The sequence below is a fragment of the Hydra vulgaris genome, chromosome 12 (assembly GCF_038396675.1).
Source record: "Hydra vulgaris chromosome 12, alternate assembly HydraT2T_AEP".
Lineage (NCBI taxonomy): Eukaryota > Metazoa > Cnidaria > Hydrozoa > Anthoathecata > Hydridae > Hydra > Hydra vulgaris.
Genome location: NC_088931.1, coordinates 16,721,785 through 16,740,103, shown reverse-complemented (window position 1 = coordinate 16,740,103; position 18,319 = coordinate 16,721,785). Strand labels below are relative to the sequence as shown.

General features: G+C 25.2%; 1 protein-coding gene across 2 annotated transcripts in view; it reads right to left on the bottom strand.

Moving 5' to 3' along the window:
- LOC100206998 (uncharacterized) overlaps positions 1 to 18,050 on the bottom strand; it is a 39,284-nt gene extending 21,234 nt beyond the window's left edge. For both annotated transcript variants that reach the window (XM_065812371.1, XM_065812372.1), the window contains exons 1-3: positions 17,615 to 18,050; positions 7,140 to 7,205; positions 29 to 156 (exon numbers count right to left, since the gene is read on the bottom strand). In XM_065812371.1, coding sequence (XP_065668443.1) covers positions 29 to 156; positions 7,140 to 7,205; positions 17,615 to 17,690 — 270 coding nt within the window. In that variant the 5' untranslated portion in view covers positions 17,691 to 18,050. The remainder of the gene's footprint in view (positions 1 to 28; positions 157 to 7,139; positions 7,206 to 17,614) is intronic.
- Between the last annotated feature and the right edge of the window lie 269 nt (positions 18,051 to 18,319).

The following is an 18,319-nucleotide window of genomic DNA, read 5'->3' as shown; positions in this document are numbered from 1 at the left end:
GTTTTTAATTATTTTACAAATCTCTCACATTGTACAAAGTTGCTTCTCTTTTGCTCACAGGATCAATAATCTTGTTTTGATTCACGATTTCATGAAATAACCAGCAAAACTGACTGCCTAGATATAAACCTTTACAAATAGCAGCTGAAGCTAAATCTAAATCAAATAAATATATATCTTTATAATTATGCAAAAGTAGACTATTGGCTATCTGCTTGTGTGTGTGTGTCTGCGCAATAACAGAGTATATCTGTATGTGTGTTTGTGTTTGTCATAACAGAATATATCTGTTTGTGTGTTAGTGTGAGCCATAACAGAATATAAGAACTATATGTATTAAAATATGCAGTAGCAATAAATAAATAGTAAAAATAAAAAATAAAAAATCAATTGTTTTCTTCAAGTAAAACAAAAAGAAAATTGTAAAATAAAATAATAAATAAAAAATTGAGTTTATTCATTCATTGAGCCATTTAAAGGAAAAACTTATTTTAAGTTATCTTTTATATGCATTTTTTTTTTCTTACATTTTAGTTTTTAGATATTACATTTTTAAATTTTTTTCAAAAAGTGTTACATAATGATAAATAATAAACATAATAAAATAAAACATTGTAATTAATTTATTATATACATTAATTTATTACATACATTTACACATTGTTACACAATGGTTACACACTATTGCTATGTTTTAATTTTAAAACAATTTTTTTTTAAACTGTTTGTCAACATTTTTCCAACAAAAAATTTTCAACAATCTTCACATAATAAAGTTGTCATAATATAAATATATGTGAAGACTAAACATATGCACAAACTTTAAAATGAGTTGTGATGTATTCATCAGCTATTCTATTTTACTTTACTATGCAATAAAATATTTAGTTCCTTTTTTTTTCAAACATAAAAAAGTAACCATATTTCCTTAGACACTAATTTTATTAATATTGTTATTATTGTTATTATTATTATTATTATTATTATTATTATTATTATTATTATTATTACTATTATTATTATTATAGCAAGTTTTTTAATAATTTAGTCTTTTCAAAGAAATACAAAAAACATACCACAAAATGTTATAAAAAAAAAGGCCAACAGACTTTTTTATTGATTTTCATTCTTTCTTTTTAACTCAACTGTTATTCAAAAATATTTTATCAATTATATATGTTAGTTTAGCAATTTCCTATAAAAGGTTCCTGTAAAAGGTTGCATGAAATTGCCTATGATAATAACTTTAGTCCCAAATAAATCTTTTTTAAGTATTTTGATAACACCTAAAATTTAAGATACACAGTAATGGATCAAAAATCAGTAAGCGAAGTGATAAAAAATAGGTACGAAAGATGGCAAATGACAATTAGTAACGGAGATATAGCAAGAAGATTAAAAATTTTAAAACAACAGATGGTATCCAACATCATTCAGGATCTTGCAGGTTAAAAAAAAAACTACAAAGTTCAAAAACAGTTTTATATTTTATCAAGTAAGAAACTAAGGTTAAGTTATCATAAAATTGCCAACACATGTAATGAAAACTGTGAAAAACGTCTTTCTTCAAATACAGTTACAAACATATTACTTAAAAAAAATATAAATAAAGTATTTATTCAGCTGTACATCAGCAAACCCATTTTGACAGCCAGGTACCAAGGTTACAGGGTGGAAGTAGGAGTGTTGATATTTAACTGAGTATGTATGAAAAATTTATACAAGTAAAACCAACTAACATACCTATATAGAATTGCTATACAACTACATGTTTTCAACAAGACATGCTGATTAATTGAAACAAATGGAGGCAAGATATGGTACCTGACAAGACACCATATCTTGACAACATATCAACAAAATATGGTGCCTGTCCTCACAGCTTGTACAGTCATAGGATTAATGAAAGAAAGCAAAATATTAAGAAAACAAACTCATACAGTCAAAGTATGCATGAAAGAAAACCATATTTAGCAAGCAAGCAACAAGTCTGTATAGCCAAAGACTATTTTGTTCAAAAATTTCTTACAAAAAAGGCAAACTTTGTCAAAACGATGATGATGGTGCAAAAGAAATTCAGCATTATACAAAACAATGTTTAAGTTTTTTTTTTTTTTTTGGATTATCAGTTTACTTATTTTTTGTTTATTATTTTATACTTTCATTATTATTACTATTTTTTTTTATTATTTTAAATGATTATACAGTAAACTTACTTTGAGGATTTTTAGATTTTTATTTATTAAAAAAATCTAAACTGAATATTCAAAACTAATATATTCATACTAAAAATTTTAATGCATGAATGCATATTCTAATTTTTTAAAAAGCTGTATAAAAACAACAATACCGTATTAACACAAACTGCATATAAAATACTAATATTAACACAAACTGCATATAAAATATTAATATTAACACAAACTGCATGAAAAAAAATTCCATGAACTTAAATCCTAAAATATGATAAAATATAAGTTTGGAAATTAATGATAATACTCATAAAAAGATTACAACAATTAGATTAAAACTTCACAATTTGTCAATAACATAATTTGCCATACATCTAGCTTTGTCAATAACATAATTTTGTTAAACATACAAGTTTAAAAATTTTTTTTTGGCAAAAGACATTAAGAGAATCCACACTACCCTCCGCCCACCCATGTTCCTTAACATTTATTTAAGGAGAGGGTTAAAATTTAGCAAGGGAGTACTGCTGCTCAAATTATTTTTTAAGAATATCCCCTGGTATAATAATAACAATATGGAAGCCAATTTGATTATATGACATAAAATTATGTGTTACAAACATCATCATTGCATGGGTTGGTGAAATGATGTAAATTAAAATACATTTTGTTTTGAAACTAAAGGTGCTTTTAACTATGAAACTCTTCGATACTCACATGTAAGTATAAGGTGAGCATCTCTTATTAATACTAGACCACTCATGATATCTGTTACACACACTCAAGTTTTTCTACAACAGCTTCTAATTTTTCATTTGCACATGTAGAACATAAAGATTCATGGTATCTTTCCAATCAAATAGTTAGTGTATGTGTACAAATCTTCAGATTTGTACACATACAATAACTAAAGTAAATAGTAAATAGGATAATTTAGGACTAAAATTCTTATTACTTTGGTACATTTAAAGGTAATAAACAAGGTTATTTTTAAATTATATATACTATTGTAATTTTAAAACTTTTATTAGCAATTATAAAGTCATATCTTGATCTTGTTGTAAACACCAAGATGTATTTTATTTAAAAAAAAAAAAGTTTCTGATTCAAATGCAATACATAACCAATTTTCTGATTATTTTTTCTTCAAGAAAATATGATGGATTAAAAAATAATTACATGTCATAACTAGTTTAAAATTATCATTACTTACTGAATGTTATTAATAAAATAATGCAAATAATGCAACTTCTTTGAAAGATAAAATGATTAAAAAATATTTATTCAAATATTTATTTGAAAATTTTAATTAATTAGAACTCTAAAACCCCTAAAATTGTTTATATAATTGTTACATTTTCAAAATATGTATTTTAAATTTGAATGGGCAACTAAAGTTGCATGTATATATTTGTACTATTTCTTTATGTAATATAAACCACCTATTTCTTTTCATAACTTTTCAAAATTTTTATGCAGGTAAGCGCAGCGCTAAACTAATTAAAATTAAGGTACCCTAGCTTAATAAGCATGACTATAATAACTTTAATTCGTAGTTTATTAGTTTTTTATTTACTCTAGTAGCTTATTTAATGAGCAATTTTTTTTTTAATTATATATATTAAAAACCACCTTTTCTAACAATTTAAATATAATAGTTTCATATAACAGTAAATATAACAGTTTTCTATAAAATTGTTATTTAGAGATGCTATTTTAAAGGTTTGATATAATAAATATTAAATATAAAAATGAATAAATCAGGCAATACAGGGAACCAGAAATAAATCTTTAGTTGTGCATTAATAGCTATTGGAAAATCTTTCTGAATAATTTAATCCCTGTTTGTAAGTTTCCGTCAAAATATGAAATATCAAGTATACTAATAGATGATGAATTATCAAGAATTTCAGCAAATTTTAAAAAAATAGTAGCAACTACAGATTATCTTAAATGTAGGTACAATAAATAAAGCAATTTAAGGTACAACAACAAGTTATTACAGTAATAGTAGTTCATGCAAGCTATAATTTATTAATAAACAGATAAAAATTTATTTATATGCTTTTTGTTCTGTATAAGAATAAACCTATCATTGACTTTGTATTGACTTAGCCCTCTTGATCAGGCATTTTGTGGAAGACATTGTCTATTGGTGTAACCCTGGTACTAGTATTGTACACAGCATATGCATTTACTTCACAGTAACTAGTATATTTTTAAAATATGCATAATATGTTATAATTAACTTAATTAGGGTTGTATGTTATTTAATGTATAACATACAACCCTAGAAACTATTCCAGTAATTAGAAATAATGTAACAATAATTAATTAAAGTTTGTTATACTTAATTATAGAGTAAATTATATGTAGCATACACTGTAAATATATTACAGAAACATCAAGCCAATCTGATGAGTATATGACAGATTAAATAAAAATTAACCTTGATTCAATTAAAAACATTTCATCTTTATTAAAATTTATTAAAATATCTTTAATTTATATTATTTAAGTTGACCTAAAATTCTAAAACAGGTTAAAAAAAAAATTCATGGGATAAAATGTTATATAATAATAGAAAATTAGGAGAATTCTTAGAATTTTAATGGTATAAATATAAATATCAATTTTTTAACTAAGTTTTGTGATGCATTCTTTTACATAAAAATCAGTACATTGATCATCTTAATCATGTTCCCAGCATTAACTCTTACAAACCAGTTTTTAGAAAACACAAGGTTTGCAGGACTGGTTGTGTGCTCTACTGCAGTTGCTTCCCGCATTTTAATGATTGATTGTAATAAATTTTATGATAATTCAGAAAAATATAAAAACACATAAGTTTCAAAATCAGTAGAAAGTGCTCTAATCTGAGTTTAAAAGAAAAAAAAACCATTAAAAAAAGAATATTCAACTGTTTTTAACATTTTTTTATGTAACATAACATGCATTAACTATCTTTACAAATGTGAACTGGTTTTATGAGTGTAAACTAATTAATAAAAATTTTGAACCCCATCACTGCATATAGTAAATGAAACAAGTTAACAACTTTTATATATATATATATATATATATATATATATATATATATATATATATATATATATATATATATATATATATATATATATATATATATATATATATATATATATATATATATATATATGTATGTATAATATATATATGTATATATAATATATATATATATATATAATATATATATTTAATATATATATGTATATATACATATATATATATATAATATATATATATATATATATATATATATAAATATATATATATATATATATATATATATATATATATATATATATATATATATATATATATATATATATATATATATATGTGAAGACTCCACGGGATAAAACAGCAGGGTCACATTTTGTGGTCCCTAATATTTTCAAAAAAAAAAATTTTCAAAAATATGTCAACCTGGTACTCAAATGAAGCGAAATTATATAAAAATTTCAAAAATAATATAGATTTCAAATATAGAATTGTTATTTTTGGTTTTATTACATGAAAAATTACATTTTTTAACAAAAAACAAAAAAATGCATTTTTTTTATGTATTTTTATGACAATTTTAATAAATAAGTTAAAATTTTTCCAAATTAAATATTATTTTTGAAATTTTTATACAATTTTGCTTCATTTAAGTACCAGGTTGACATACTTTTAAAAAACTTTTTTTTTGAAAATATTAGGGACCATTAAATATTTGAGGGTCTTGAGGGACCCCTTAAAATATTTTTTATTCAAAAAAAATTTATATCTAGTGTTTTTGTATTAGATAAAACACATTAAGGGGGTCTCTGCATATAGTTTTCAAAAATGTTGTTTTTTGGGACACCCTAATATATATGTATCAAGCCTTCTCAGGATATGCGTACAGTCACATGTCTTATATGAACATGGATATAATATTTTGTTTTGACAACTTGACCAAGACTCCTTGCATGTTTTAAACTAGAAGGATTATAAATGTACTGAACAAACAAATGTAAACTTAAACTAAAATTAAAAATAAACAAACTATAAAATGGAAAGAGAAATAAAACAAAACAAAAAAATTCAAAACTAAATTAAAAAAATAAAAATCTTAACGAATGATAAAATGAATAAAAAATAAACCATAAAAAATAAAAGCCTAAATTTAATATATGTTTTTATTTTAATTTAAAAGTGTTTCACTAGAAAGAGTCTAGAAAAAATTAAAGTTTCAAAGTTAATTAATCCAAGCTTAATTACTTCAAAACTTAAATATTTAAAAACTTGAAACTTTGATATTTTCTAATGTCTACAAAGCAAATTAAACATCAAAAAAAAACTATCCTTTAGTAGGATTTGAACCCACAACCAATGCTGATATAACAGTCCCACCTCATAAATGAGAATAAAACAATTAATCAACCTATGTGCTACATCAACGTGGAGAAAAATTATTACTTTTAAAACTATTACTTATAATCTGTTACTTGAAACGCTTTTAAATTAATTAAGTTTGAACTAAATTGAAATGTTTCTGAATTAAAAAATATATTATTTTTATGCTTTTTTTAAAAAAAGCATAAAAATAATAATGCACTGAATATAGCTGTATTCATGCAATGAATACTACTATATTTAATGCATTTTTTAAAACATGCAAACTATCAATATATGCAAAAGACCATGGCCAAGTTGTCAAAAAAAACTCGTATGCATGGTTATATATTGTGTACAACTGCACATGTCTTCTGAGAAGGCTTTTCTAATAGGGTGAAATGTTATAATGAATTCACAGTATGCAAGTTTTTTTGAAAAAATACTTTTATCTAAATTGATAAAAATTTCTTTAATAAAAACTTGAGCTGATAAGAAAACTTATAAGCACTAAATTCATTTAAAAACTTGAAAAAGAATTTTTACCAGTTAAGATATCTTTTGCCACACCCTTAGTTGATAAAGATGACTGCTTAACATTGTTATTAGTACCTGTAAAAAAAAAGGTGACATGCTATCAACAGTTACAATAATATATATCTATAGAAAAAAGCATAATTTGCTTCACTTAATTTAATTAAAAACTACAAAATTAATTTTTCAATTTAAATAAACTATTTGTATCATTCACTATTTTCATTTTATTATACAAAGTTCCTATAGCAAGAGCTTCTTATCTAAAAATGCTTAACTTTGAGATATTTTTACAAAATTAAAACTATATTGCAATCAAATAATATAAATTTTATGTTTGAATTGCATAATCGGTAAAAAATAGCCTAAGTATTTACTTTTTTAAATTTTAAAAAGAATAATAAACTTTTTAATTTACTTCATTAAAATAATTCTTGATTTAGTCAAACTATTAGAGATTAAAGCACAAATAAACCTTAACAAAGATTTGCAAATGTATTTGTAGCAAATTTAAGAAAAGTTGTAGCACAAGCATGATTGTTTAAAATGATCTGTTGTAACTATTTTTACATTTCTGCAATCAAAGTAACGAGTTGCTGTTGGAGATGCTTATACTACTAATGTCATGGACTGGATAGTGTGCCCTTACTTTTGGAATAGTTTCGAACTATATTAACTATACTATTGAGTTGACAAGAAAGAAAAAAATTATTTTCCAACACATTACTACTTGTCTCACCCAATTTCTTTATCCTTTAGATTTATCAGCTTTTTGACTTGTAAAAAGCAAATGAAAAACTTGCTTTTGAAATATGCCAAAAAACACAACAGACTAGAATCAAAAAAACATCTTCAAAGGCTACTATGCACATTATTACAGAGTTCCTTCACTATAAAGGAAGCAAAAAATAGTTTTATAAGAACAGTTAAATTCCATCTAAACAACGATGTCAATGACACATGCTTATTTAATCAGTGTTTTCAGTTACCAATAGTACCAGCAAAGAGATCCATTACTTAATTAACAAAACATGTGAGATACATTGCCTACTACTTAACTACCAAAATTAAGTAAAGTTCATGCAAAAAAAAAAAGAGTGATAATGATGATGATTATGATGATGATGATGATGATGATGATGATGATGATGATGATGATGATGATAACAATGGTGATTGTATGTCTTAAGTGTGATGTCCATAGTAGGGGGAATCAATGAGTATGCTGTAATACTTTTTATATTTAACACCATGTAAAATGTACTTTGATAACTGAATTTGATGAGGTTAAAGCCATGAAGGAACAGTGTGACTATATTTTTTAGCTTCTGTAAAAATACTTGCTTAAAAATTTTTGCCACTTATTGCCCCTTTTATATTTGTTTGATAGATCTAATACTTGTTATACCACAATATGGCTGTTTTTTATATAAAAAGTTCTTCACCTTTATATAAAAATGCGTTCTCTTTTTTTAAAGAAAAGCTGCTTTTAAGTTTCAACTATTAATTTAATTTTGAGCAAATAACTGAAATTATATGAAAATGTTTGTCTTAAATGAAGATAGTAATAAATGTGTGTGTTATGGCATATTTAAATTCTATACAATGTCAAACACACTTTAGTTACAAAAACAGACATAATTTAAATTAAATAGATTCTATTTAATTTAAATTTCTATTAAATAGTTTAATAAATTATTAAATTTCTATTATAGAAATTAAATAATTGTGATAAGTCTTGGTGAAAAACTTATATTTAATTGTTCTCATTGCCCTTCTTCTTTTTCTTTTTTTTCTAACCTTTTAACCCTAAGTTTTGACAATTTTGCTTTTATGAATAAGTTTTTTAATCTTGTATAAAAATATGCCTGTCACTAGGACAAGAAAATTTGTTACAATAAAGAGATCTGAAAGTATATGAAAAAGTGGTATTAATGCTGCAATAATCATTATTATATATTTCCCTAACTGTTTTATATAGGGTAAAAGACCATTATTAAATATTAGTATATGATTTTTTTATAAGCATATATTTAAGTCTATTTGCAGAATTCTTAAAAAGTTTTAAGATTCTGTCATATTTTGAAGACGAGCATTTCACGGGCATTCCCGGAAATGCTCGTCTTCAATCCGGAAATCCTTTAAGTTTGCGGAAATTTCTGTATGTTTAGTGCTGTTACTTAGTGAAAAAATTATATAAAATTTTAAATACGACAATGTTTGCTTTTAAACAAATAAGTTTTTTTTTAAAAAACATATTTGTTAAAAGATAAATTTTTCCAATAAATTTTTTTTCTCTTTAATTCATTCAAGTTAACTTTTTTGAATATTAGAAATTCCGTTTTGTAAGAGCTTAAATCAGGGGTGGCGCCAGCATTTTTTGGTCTTCGAGATATCTAACTTCCAGGCATGGAGCAAACTCCAAACATTATATGTTTATACTTATGTCAAATAAGGATGCTTTTCAAAAAATTGCGACGATCGGAGCCTGGGAACAAAAAAGCTTTAAATTTTAGCCCCCACCCTCAGAAAACCGTGTGGCAATATACATGTATATTGCCATATGGTACTCTAGATAACGTGCATATTGGCAGTACTTACATAAATAGAGTGAAGCCTGCCATTAAACCTATTGTAAGTTTTAGAGACCGGATATCAAATGCAGAAGCTATGACACACAAATTTATTTTTAAACACAATCTTCCAACATCTTTTTTTTTTTTTTCTTTTTATACATGTTTATTTTACAACTACAAAGTTATTACAAGTAACCAATTACTGATTGGGAGTAAAGATATACAAATTTAAATCATAGATATAAAGTTCGAAATGTACAAGGTAAATAAAAATAGAGTTGCTTACAACTCCGAGACATGAATAAAATAAATACCAATTACAACAATATAATAACGTGTACGTAAAAATAATCCGAGAAATATATCTCTATATTACTCCAATTAAAATAAAAAATACAATAAATAAAAATAGATCTGCTGATTTTCCGGAGGAGAGTTTAGATGTTTTACTATAAGTTTATTTACCACATTTCAGAATAATGTTAGTGTATAAATATGATAAAAACAAAATTTGTGTAAGATTGATAAAAAGAATTACTTATTTGTAGTTATAGGAAGCTCGCAGAAGACTTAAGTCAGTCTTGTCATCGAGTACCTATTTCTTAGACGTGTAATCTTTAACATACCATATGATTGAATACGCAAAAGAAATGTCTAGTGATCATCATGTTTTGAAAAATTTGAAAATGTTTTGAACAACTGCTTCGTATAAGCTGCGAGAAGGATTAGATGAAGCTTTCATGCTGAGCTTGTTTTTGATATAAAAATAAAAATGTTTCCCTAAACATAAAAAGTGCTTCTTGGCAAAAAAAATGAGAAGGTTCTTAGTATACATCTCTCTGAACAATGATGAAAGTGAAAAAATTTCAAAGAGGCTATCAAATGAAAGTAAAAAACTAATAAAAAAATAAAATGTAAAACACAGCACAGAAAAAGCTAACAAAATAAGGTGCAGAAAGAAAGCTATAATTTTTAATTTTTTTATTTTTCCGACGTAATGAAACATTACTTTATATTCATTTATTTTAGCTTTTGAACAAAAAGAACCGTTTGTCCATCGAATTTATAACGAGCAAATTGAACTAGTAAAAAAAATTTAAACTTGTTTTATGAAGACAAAGATTAAGCTAAAGAAAGTTAAAAAATCAATTATTGATCATGCAAAAAAGTGCAGAAAAAGAAGAGCTGATGAATGTTTCGCAACAGAAAATTATAAGAATAAAAAGTATTGATTTCCAAACCATTGTCTGACATTTTACATTAAAAATAACAAATTTTTTCGCTTTGCAGATTGTTTACGGTAATAGAAATTTTAAAAAAACATAATTATTCAGTAGTTTTTAGAATAAACTTTATTTATCCCCTTACAAATGTTCCAGAATTTACCCACATACCTTCGTCAATTTGTCGAGTGTAAAATTTTCCGGGATTTTCCAGATTTTTTATAAAAATAATTTTCCAGGATTTTCATTAAAAAAAAAATTCCGGGATTTTCATAAAGTCAAAACTATTCTATCATAATTATGGTAGCTCCTTGTTAATTTTTCAACTCTGTAAAATCGAAAAATGTTAGATTCTAAAATTTCAACTGATATTTTCATATTTACATTAATTAAAAGAGACAGTAGTGAGAACTGCTTTAAAATGAGAACAAATTCCAAATTATTTTATTTTTAAATTATTGAAATTTTTTTTTATTTTTTCATTATTACGTTCTTAATTATAAATAAATCAGTTTTTTTTGCCTAAAATACTTAATTTTTAAAATATACTTAACATACTTCCATTCCTTCACAATTTTTAAAACTCCAAGAAAGTATGCACATCATTTTTTTTTGTCTCTAAGTCTCTGAGTTTATACAATTAGTCACTTTAAAGTAACCAAACTATGAGTAATATTTATTACTGTTTAAAACATATATACTCAACATATTGCTTCCATTTGATAACTTTGGAGATAATTAGTTGCAAGAATTATTATTCGAGAATTCAAGTGAAGAGGAAAAAAATTAAGCTATGCAAAAGTAATGAATATCAGATTGATTTCAAAAGTTTCTTGAAAATTAAGTTTTCTGCTTTCTGTTCAACTCCGTTTAATTCAATATAAACTCCTAAATATTGGATGGGAATCAGTTTACATTTTTGCATTTCATTTTTAACTCCATGGGCACCATGGGCAGATCCATAGGAAAAGGGGCAATACCCCTCCGCCTTCCTTAGATTTGATAATTTTTTTAAAAATGTATTTCTATTAATTTAACACAGCAAATTGTTTGAAAAAGAACAAATTAATTTAAATAGGATGTTTGAAAATGATATAAATTCTGATGAAATTGGAAAATGCAAATTTTTGCCCCTTAAAATCATCTTCCTTCCTCCCCCACACTTTTACCAGATGGTCTGGATCTACCAAAACAAAAATACCTCAAAACTGCTGCCCCCTCCTTATTAGATAGTCTGGATCCACCCCGAATACGTACCCATTTTGACATTAAATTGATTAAAAATGAAATAACACTTGGCTATAGCCGGCGTCAATGATCAAACCAAATTAATGTCAAAGGGATATAATATATCATATATTATACTTTGTTAAAAAGATATATTATAAATGTTAAAAGGATGTATTATATCCTTTTGACATTGATATATCATATATCCTAAAATGCGTGGCGAATGCGTGTAAAAATATGTATGGCATTTAATTTTATTTTAAAAATGTTATTACATTTCCAGTCTTAAAGAGCAAATAAAACTTTTTTTTAATATAAAACATTTTTTGCTTAAAAAGTTTTATTTTTTGCAAATTATAGAAATCATAGTTAAAGAAAAAAAATTTGTTCGTTATTTCAAGTATTTCTAACCTTTGTGCCAAATTAAAACCAAATAAAACTAAAATCCTAAGTATAATTTTTCAAATCTCGTCGAAACCAAGTCTTCCAGTCAATTTGAATACACTTCGCATGCACATAGTAATCTGTATACACGTATTTTTTTAAAAACGTTAAAAATGAAGTCTGTTGAAATGAAAATCACATATAACCGGTTGAAAATTAATTTATCTGGTGGCTGAATACAAAAATCCCTAATATTGGTCATAAACTGTCCGAAAATAAAATAGACTAAGACTTGGTTGAAAACACTTTAGGCTTGAGTAGAATATCAGAAAATTATTTCCACTTTTTCAAAATATTTTTTTTTTTTTAAAAGTTTGGAAATAATTTTGAATTTAGATTCAGGTTTTTATAGATCTAACAATGTGAAATGATACAAAACAATTGAATGTGCAGGAATATCTTCATTGTAGAGAAAATATGCAGAGAAATCTTCAAACACAGCTAGGACGTTTTCAGATGCACTGCAGGAAAATCATAAGATAATTCAAAAGAAATATCACAGCTGTTTGTGTTGTGCGATTAAATGTATAAGGCATAAATCCATTTTTTATTTCTAAGAACCTAATAGTGCTTTAGTAAATAACAAACTATTGTTAATTAGTAAGTAACTCCTTTATTAAAATGTTTTAAGCATTATCAAATGGATATTTTTGTGATTTCATTGTATGTATATAATACATGTACGCTTATAAGCATGTTAAAATTTAGCAATAATAAGAAATAAGCGACATAAATTCCGTATAAAAGTTATCTATACTTCCTTATATATAGTTTGGCAGATAATAAATGCAAAAAAGTTGTATAGAATTCAAATATAAAAGTCGAAAAAAGAAAAGAAGAGATTAAAATAAATCTTTACATTACTGTCCTTTATGTTGTTGTTTGAACAGTTTTGAGCACAATAGGTTTTTAGCATTTTTATTATCAATTCCTAACAACTTCGTGGTTTTTTTATATTCACTTCTTCAAGTGATTCAATTTTTTTATTCTTTTATAAACTCTTCTTTAAGTAATTACGTAATATAATCTTTCTTAACTCTTATAACCACTTCTTCACGTGATACAATCTTTTTATCTCTCATACAGCTAACCTTACCACTTTCTCGCATAACCTAACTGAACAACAGCCTATTGCAAATTTTTAATCTAAAAAAAATGACGTAAATAATGGTATATATTTGTTCACGGATATAAAAATTACGTCATTTTTTTTGGCGCGTCGTTATAATGATTTTCTTATAACATTACTAATAAGCAAAAATTATTTAAGGATTTCCTCTTATTCTTCGCTATGTTATCATCTCATTCAACATGACTGCCAATTCGATTGTTTTTGTTTGACGTCAGAGCAACTTAATATATAAATAGTGCTGAGTTTTGTTGTTAGGACAATTTACCTTAATAAAAATTGCATTGCAATGCCATCTGTGAGTGGCAAACCAAACTAACCTCTCTTAGTTCTGGCCATTAGGGGTCGGTTTAGAGTTTCTGTTATATAATCCAGTTAAATAATGTTGCTGGATTGATTGGTTATGCTTACCGAAGATATTTTATAAAAGAAAATATTGAAAAAGGATTCCAGGTTGCTGGAATACGTCCATTTAAAAAAATATATTTGTACTGAAAACAAGTTTTTATTTATATGTAACAAATGATAAACAAGTCTGGAAAAAAAAAGCACTACGAGCAAGTTAAGTCTCAAGAACTGATAAATGTGGTTACATCAGATTCATTAGCTGCCACCACTTATGTTGAGGCTTAAGTACCCCAGCCTTATTATTAAAATAAACTGTTTTTTATTTCATCAACCCAACAATTTTAGTCATTGATGTATATTCCAGGTTGTGCACAAAGTCCATAGGTACCACGAAGAACCTTTAAGTTTACAGTTATTAACATGAACATTATGGGTTGTGTACGTACGCAAAGTGCATGGGTCCTGAGAAAAGTTTGTTTTTTACATTTTAGCCCATTTCAAAAATGTTGTTCTTTTTTTTAATCTACTTTTATATATTTTTTTGGTATACTGTTTGTTTAGCAATGTCTCTACCTTCTTCTGCTTCAGCCGCCACTGTTTATCTTTGATATAAAATTTTTTTACCAAGGCTTCTACTACTACTTTCTTCTGTTTCAGCAACACTTGCTTTAATATCTCGTTCCATTTGCTTTTCTAGCCAAGAAGCTCGTTTTTCAACTAATTTGTTTGCTCTAGTTTAGGATCTTGGATTTCCAAGACTTGGAAATCTAATTTCTGGTCTTTTTCTCGAGCAAGACAAACTAATCGATCAAGTTCGGTTTGTATGTACTTGATTCATTGTACATTCCTACGCTGATGAAAAAAAAATTGTTTTTGCAATTTTTCCAATTTATTCAATATCAATTCACGACATTTCGCTTCTTCACTTCTTCATGGAGGGAGAAAAAAGCTGAAAATTCGTGGTACAGTCTTAATACTATAACTATTCCAGTGGCAAGTCAAAATGGCGCCTTTGCGTTGAGAAAGGAAAACTTTTAAATGTAGTTTGTAACCTTTGAAAGCTGTAATCGAATTGGATAATTCGAATGGAAAAGTTGACTGGATAATTTTTTAACAACAGTTCAAACAACCAAAAAGTAATCACAACAAAAATCATTACGTAAAGTAATCAATCTTTTTTTGAATACCTCGATCCTAGGTGTAAATATCAAAGTTTTAGACAACCTCTACTACTAATTAGAACCTTATTTTTTACTTCTCCACCGTTTAGCTATGTGTTTGTTTCGTTCTTGAAAAACATTTTTTCGGCAAGGAACTTATATATCTCTCTAGGATTTTATTTTGTGTTGTAGTATTGCTGGATTTAAAAAAAAATTGCTAAATTTTATATATATATATATATATATATATATATATATATATATATATATATATATATATATATATATATATATATATATGTATATATATATATATATATATATATATATATATATATATATATATATATATATATATATGTATATATATATATATATATATATATATATATATATATATATATATATATATATATATATATATATATATATATATATATATATATATATATAGGTATGTGTGTTTTACGGTACCGATTTCTTCGATTGATTCCGTGCTACGTTTTTCAAACTTCATTTGGTGATTGTCCAGTAAGGACTTGTTTTGTAGTCATATTTTTGAGAATTTGTTATTAGTATAGATGTTTTTTAAATTGCCGAATGATTTAACTTTATTGTAGTGTGTGTTTTTAGCTCAAAGTTTTCTTTAAAATTTTTCTGTTTTGAAAATTTTGTTAGTTTGCTGACATCGCATTTTTATCGAAGTTATGGATTTTTTTTTTTTTAACTATTTTTCTCAATTTTTATATTTATTTTCTAAACACCTACCAAATTTGATTTTAATTATAATTCATAAAATGCATCAAAAGCGTCTATTGTTTCATTTTTCTATTCAAAACTTTAATTCCTTTCTAATCGAAAATAAATTTGGGAATCATAAATCATTATTTTACAAGTATTCTAACTTTCTCTAAACACTTTTACATAAATAGTATTTATATTAAAAATATATTTACTTCATTTAAGAAAAGAAAAGTTAAATAATATTTGTTTACAAGTTTAATCCGCCATTGTAAAAAAGGCAAAAGCGTCTTCACTTTTCGGATCGTTAAACATCTAGTTTATATATCATTGATACAATCGGTAACTATTACTACCAAAGTGCCGTAGACCGAACGGAATATTTCGAAATCAGTCACAGTTTTCTGAAGGATTCCTTTTTGTCGACTTTTGTTACTTAAATGCACATAATATTTTGTAGAATGATCCAATTTCTATGAAATTTTCACTTTTGTAGTATTAAGTTTATGTACTTTTTAATGATATATAATAATGTAATGTTTAAACAATAAAAATTGTTACACGCATACATAATATATAACTTTTTTATATCCGGTAAAAATACTACCAATTCTTATCTAGACATCAATTAATTTAATTCTAATCTAGAATTTTATTGTTAAAAGTTTAAAAAGCACAACATAAACAAAAAAACATTAAACTAAATCTAAACATTGTTTACGCATTTTCTTAAATTCCATCTTTTATTAGCAATGCTTTGATTGCTTGTGACGTTTTGAAACAATATTATTAAATATTTTTTGTGGAATGTGATTGGTTAACTTTAAACTATGATAATCATGCAGTATTTTATTAAAAATGATGCTACTACTAAAATTATTAACTATGTTCCTGAAAAATGACGTTTCTTACTTCGTTCTTACTCTAAATAAAAATTTATTCTTTTTGATTCTATTAGCTTATAATTTTTGATTTTTGTATATTTGAAATTCAATGTTTTGCTTACGTTTTCAATTAAAACCTGACAAATGCTGTGAAACCATACAATTTCAAATTGTCCAAAACTGTTTTTCGAAAGTTCTTAAGTAGAAACACTTATTACATTCGAATATTTTAGTTTGAATTGTTAGTGAATAAATGAGTTTGATGCTTTGATCTACATTAATTGCATAAATCGTTTTTAAATCGAAACTTTAAACGTGAATTTACAATAAAAATGTGTCGTTGTAAATTTAATATAAAAAATACATTAATTGTTAATGCAACATAGAAATTAAAGTGTATTTAATAGTTTTAGTATAAATTATTCTGCACAGCGTAGAGAGAAATGCAGAACTAAGTTATAATTTGGAACTAATAAAACTTGCTGAATATTTTTTATATCACCATAAGTAAAAATTTGCATTATAAAATTTAATTAACTAGATTTTTTATTCAATATACCTAATTAAAATAAACTTATTCAAAACAATATTCAAAATACCTAATTAAAATAAACAAACATGATTTGCATCCGTACAAAATATAATAAACAAACGATGAAAATCATTTTATTATGAAAAAAGTTGCATGCAATTTAATTAATATCCTGTTTTATCAAATATCAGCAATTATTTACACAAATATTAACGCTTACCAGATGTAAAGTTGCATTCAACATTTTCAAAATACAAGGAAAATAAACAAAGAGCCAAAATGGCTGTCCATGCCATATTAATAAGTTTTTCCAGATTTAAGTTAAATAATGATCACAAATATATTTATTTTAAGAAAGCATATCTGTAAAACCCAGCTTATTTTGTGCAAGCTTACATTTTTTTTCTCTCGGTTGGATGTCGCAGCACCGCAGCGGCATTACAGCGTATCGGTATGCTTTATGGAAGCAGAAAGCAAATTCAAACAAACCGAAAAAGCTAAAATTATTTAAAAATACAAGGCAATCGATTTAAAGAAATACTTGTAGTTTGCAACTTTTTATTAGTAAAAAAAATAAATTGCTCTTGTTCATTTTTTTAGGAAAAAAGCAACAGGAGCAGTATAAATTTAGTTTCAGTATGAAGAAAGTGCGTTGTAAGGACGGTTGAGTAGGCAGAAAGCATATTAGCGCCGAGCCATTGTTATTATTTATTCGTTTAGTGAGTATACTTGAAAAAGCAGCGGCGAACGACTTGAAGATAAACAAATGCTATATTTAACTTTTCGAAATAATTTGACTTGCATTTTTTTTAGGACAACTACATAGAGAGATGTTTGACTGGTAGCGCACTATGAATTGCTTTCATAATAAAAAAAGGAAATTGACTTAAAATCAAAGAACTCTTTTAAAGTTAACATTTTGTTC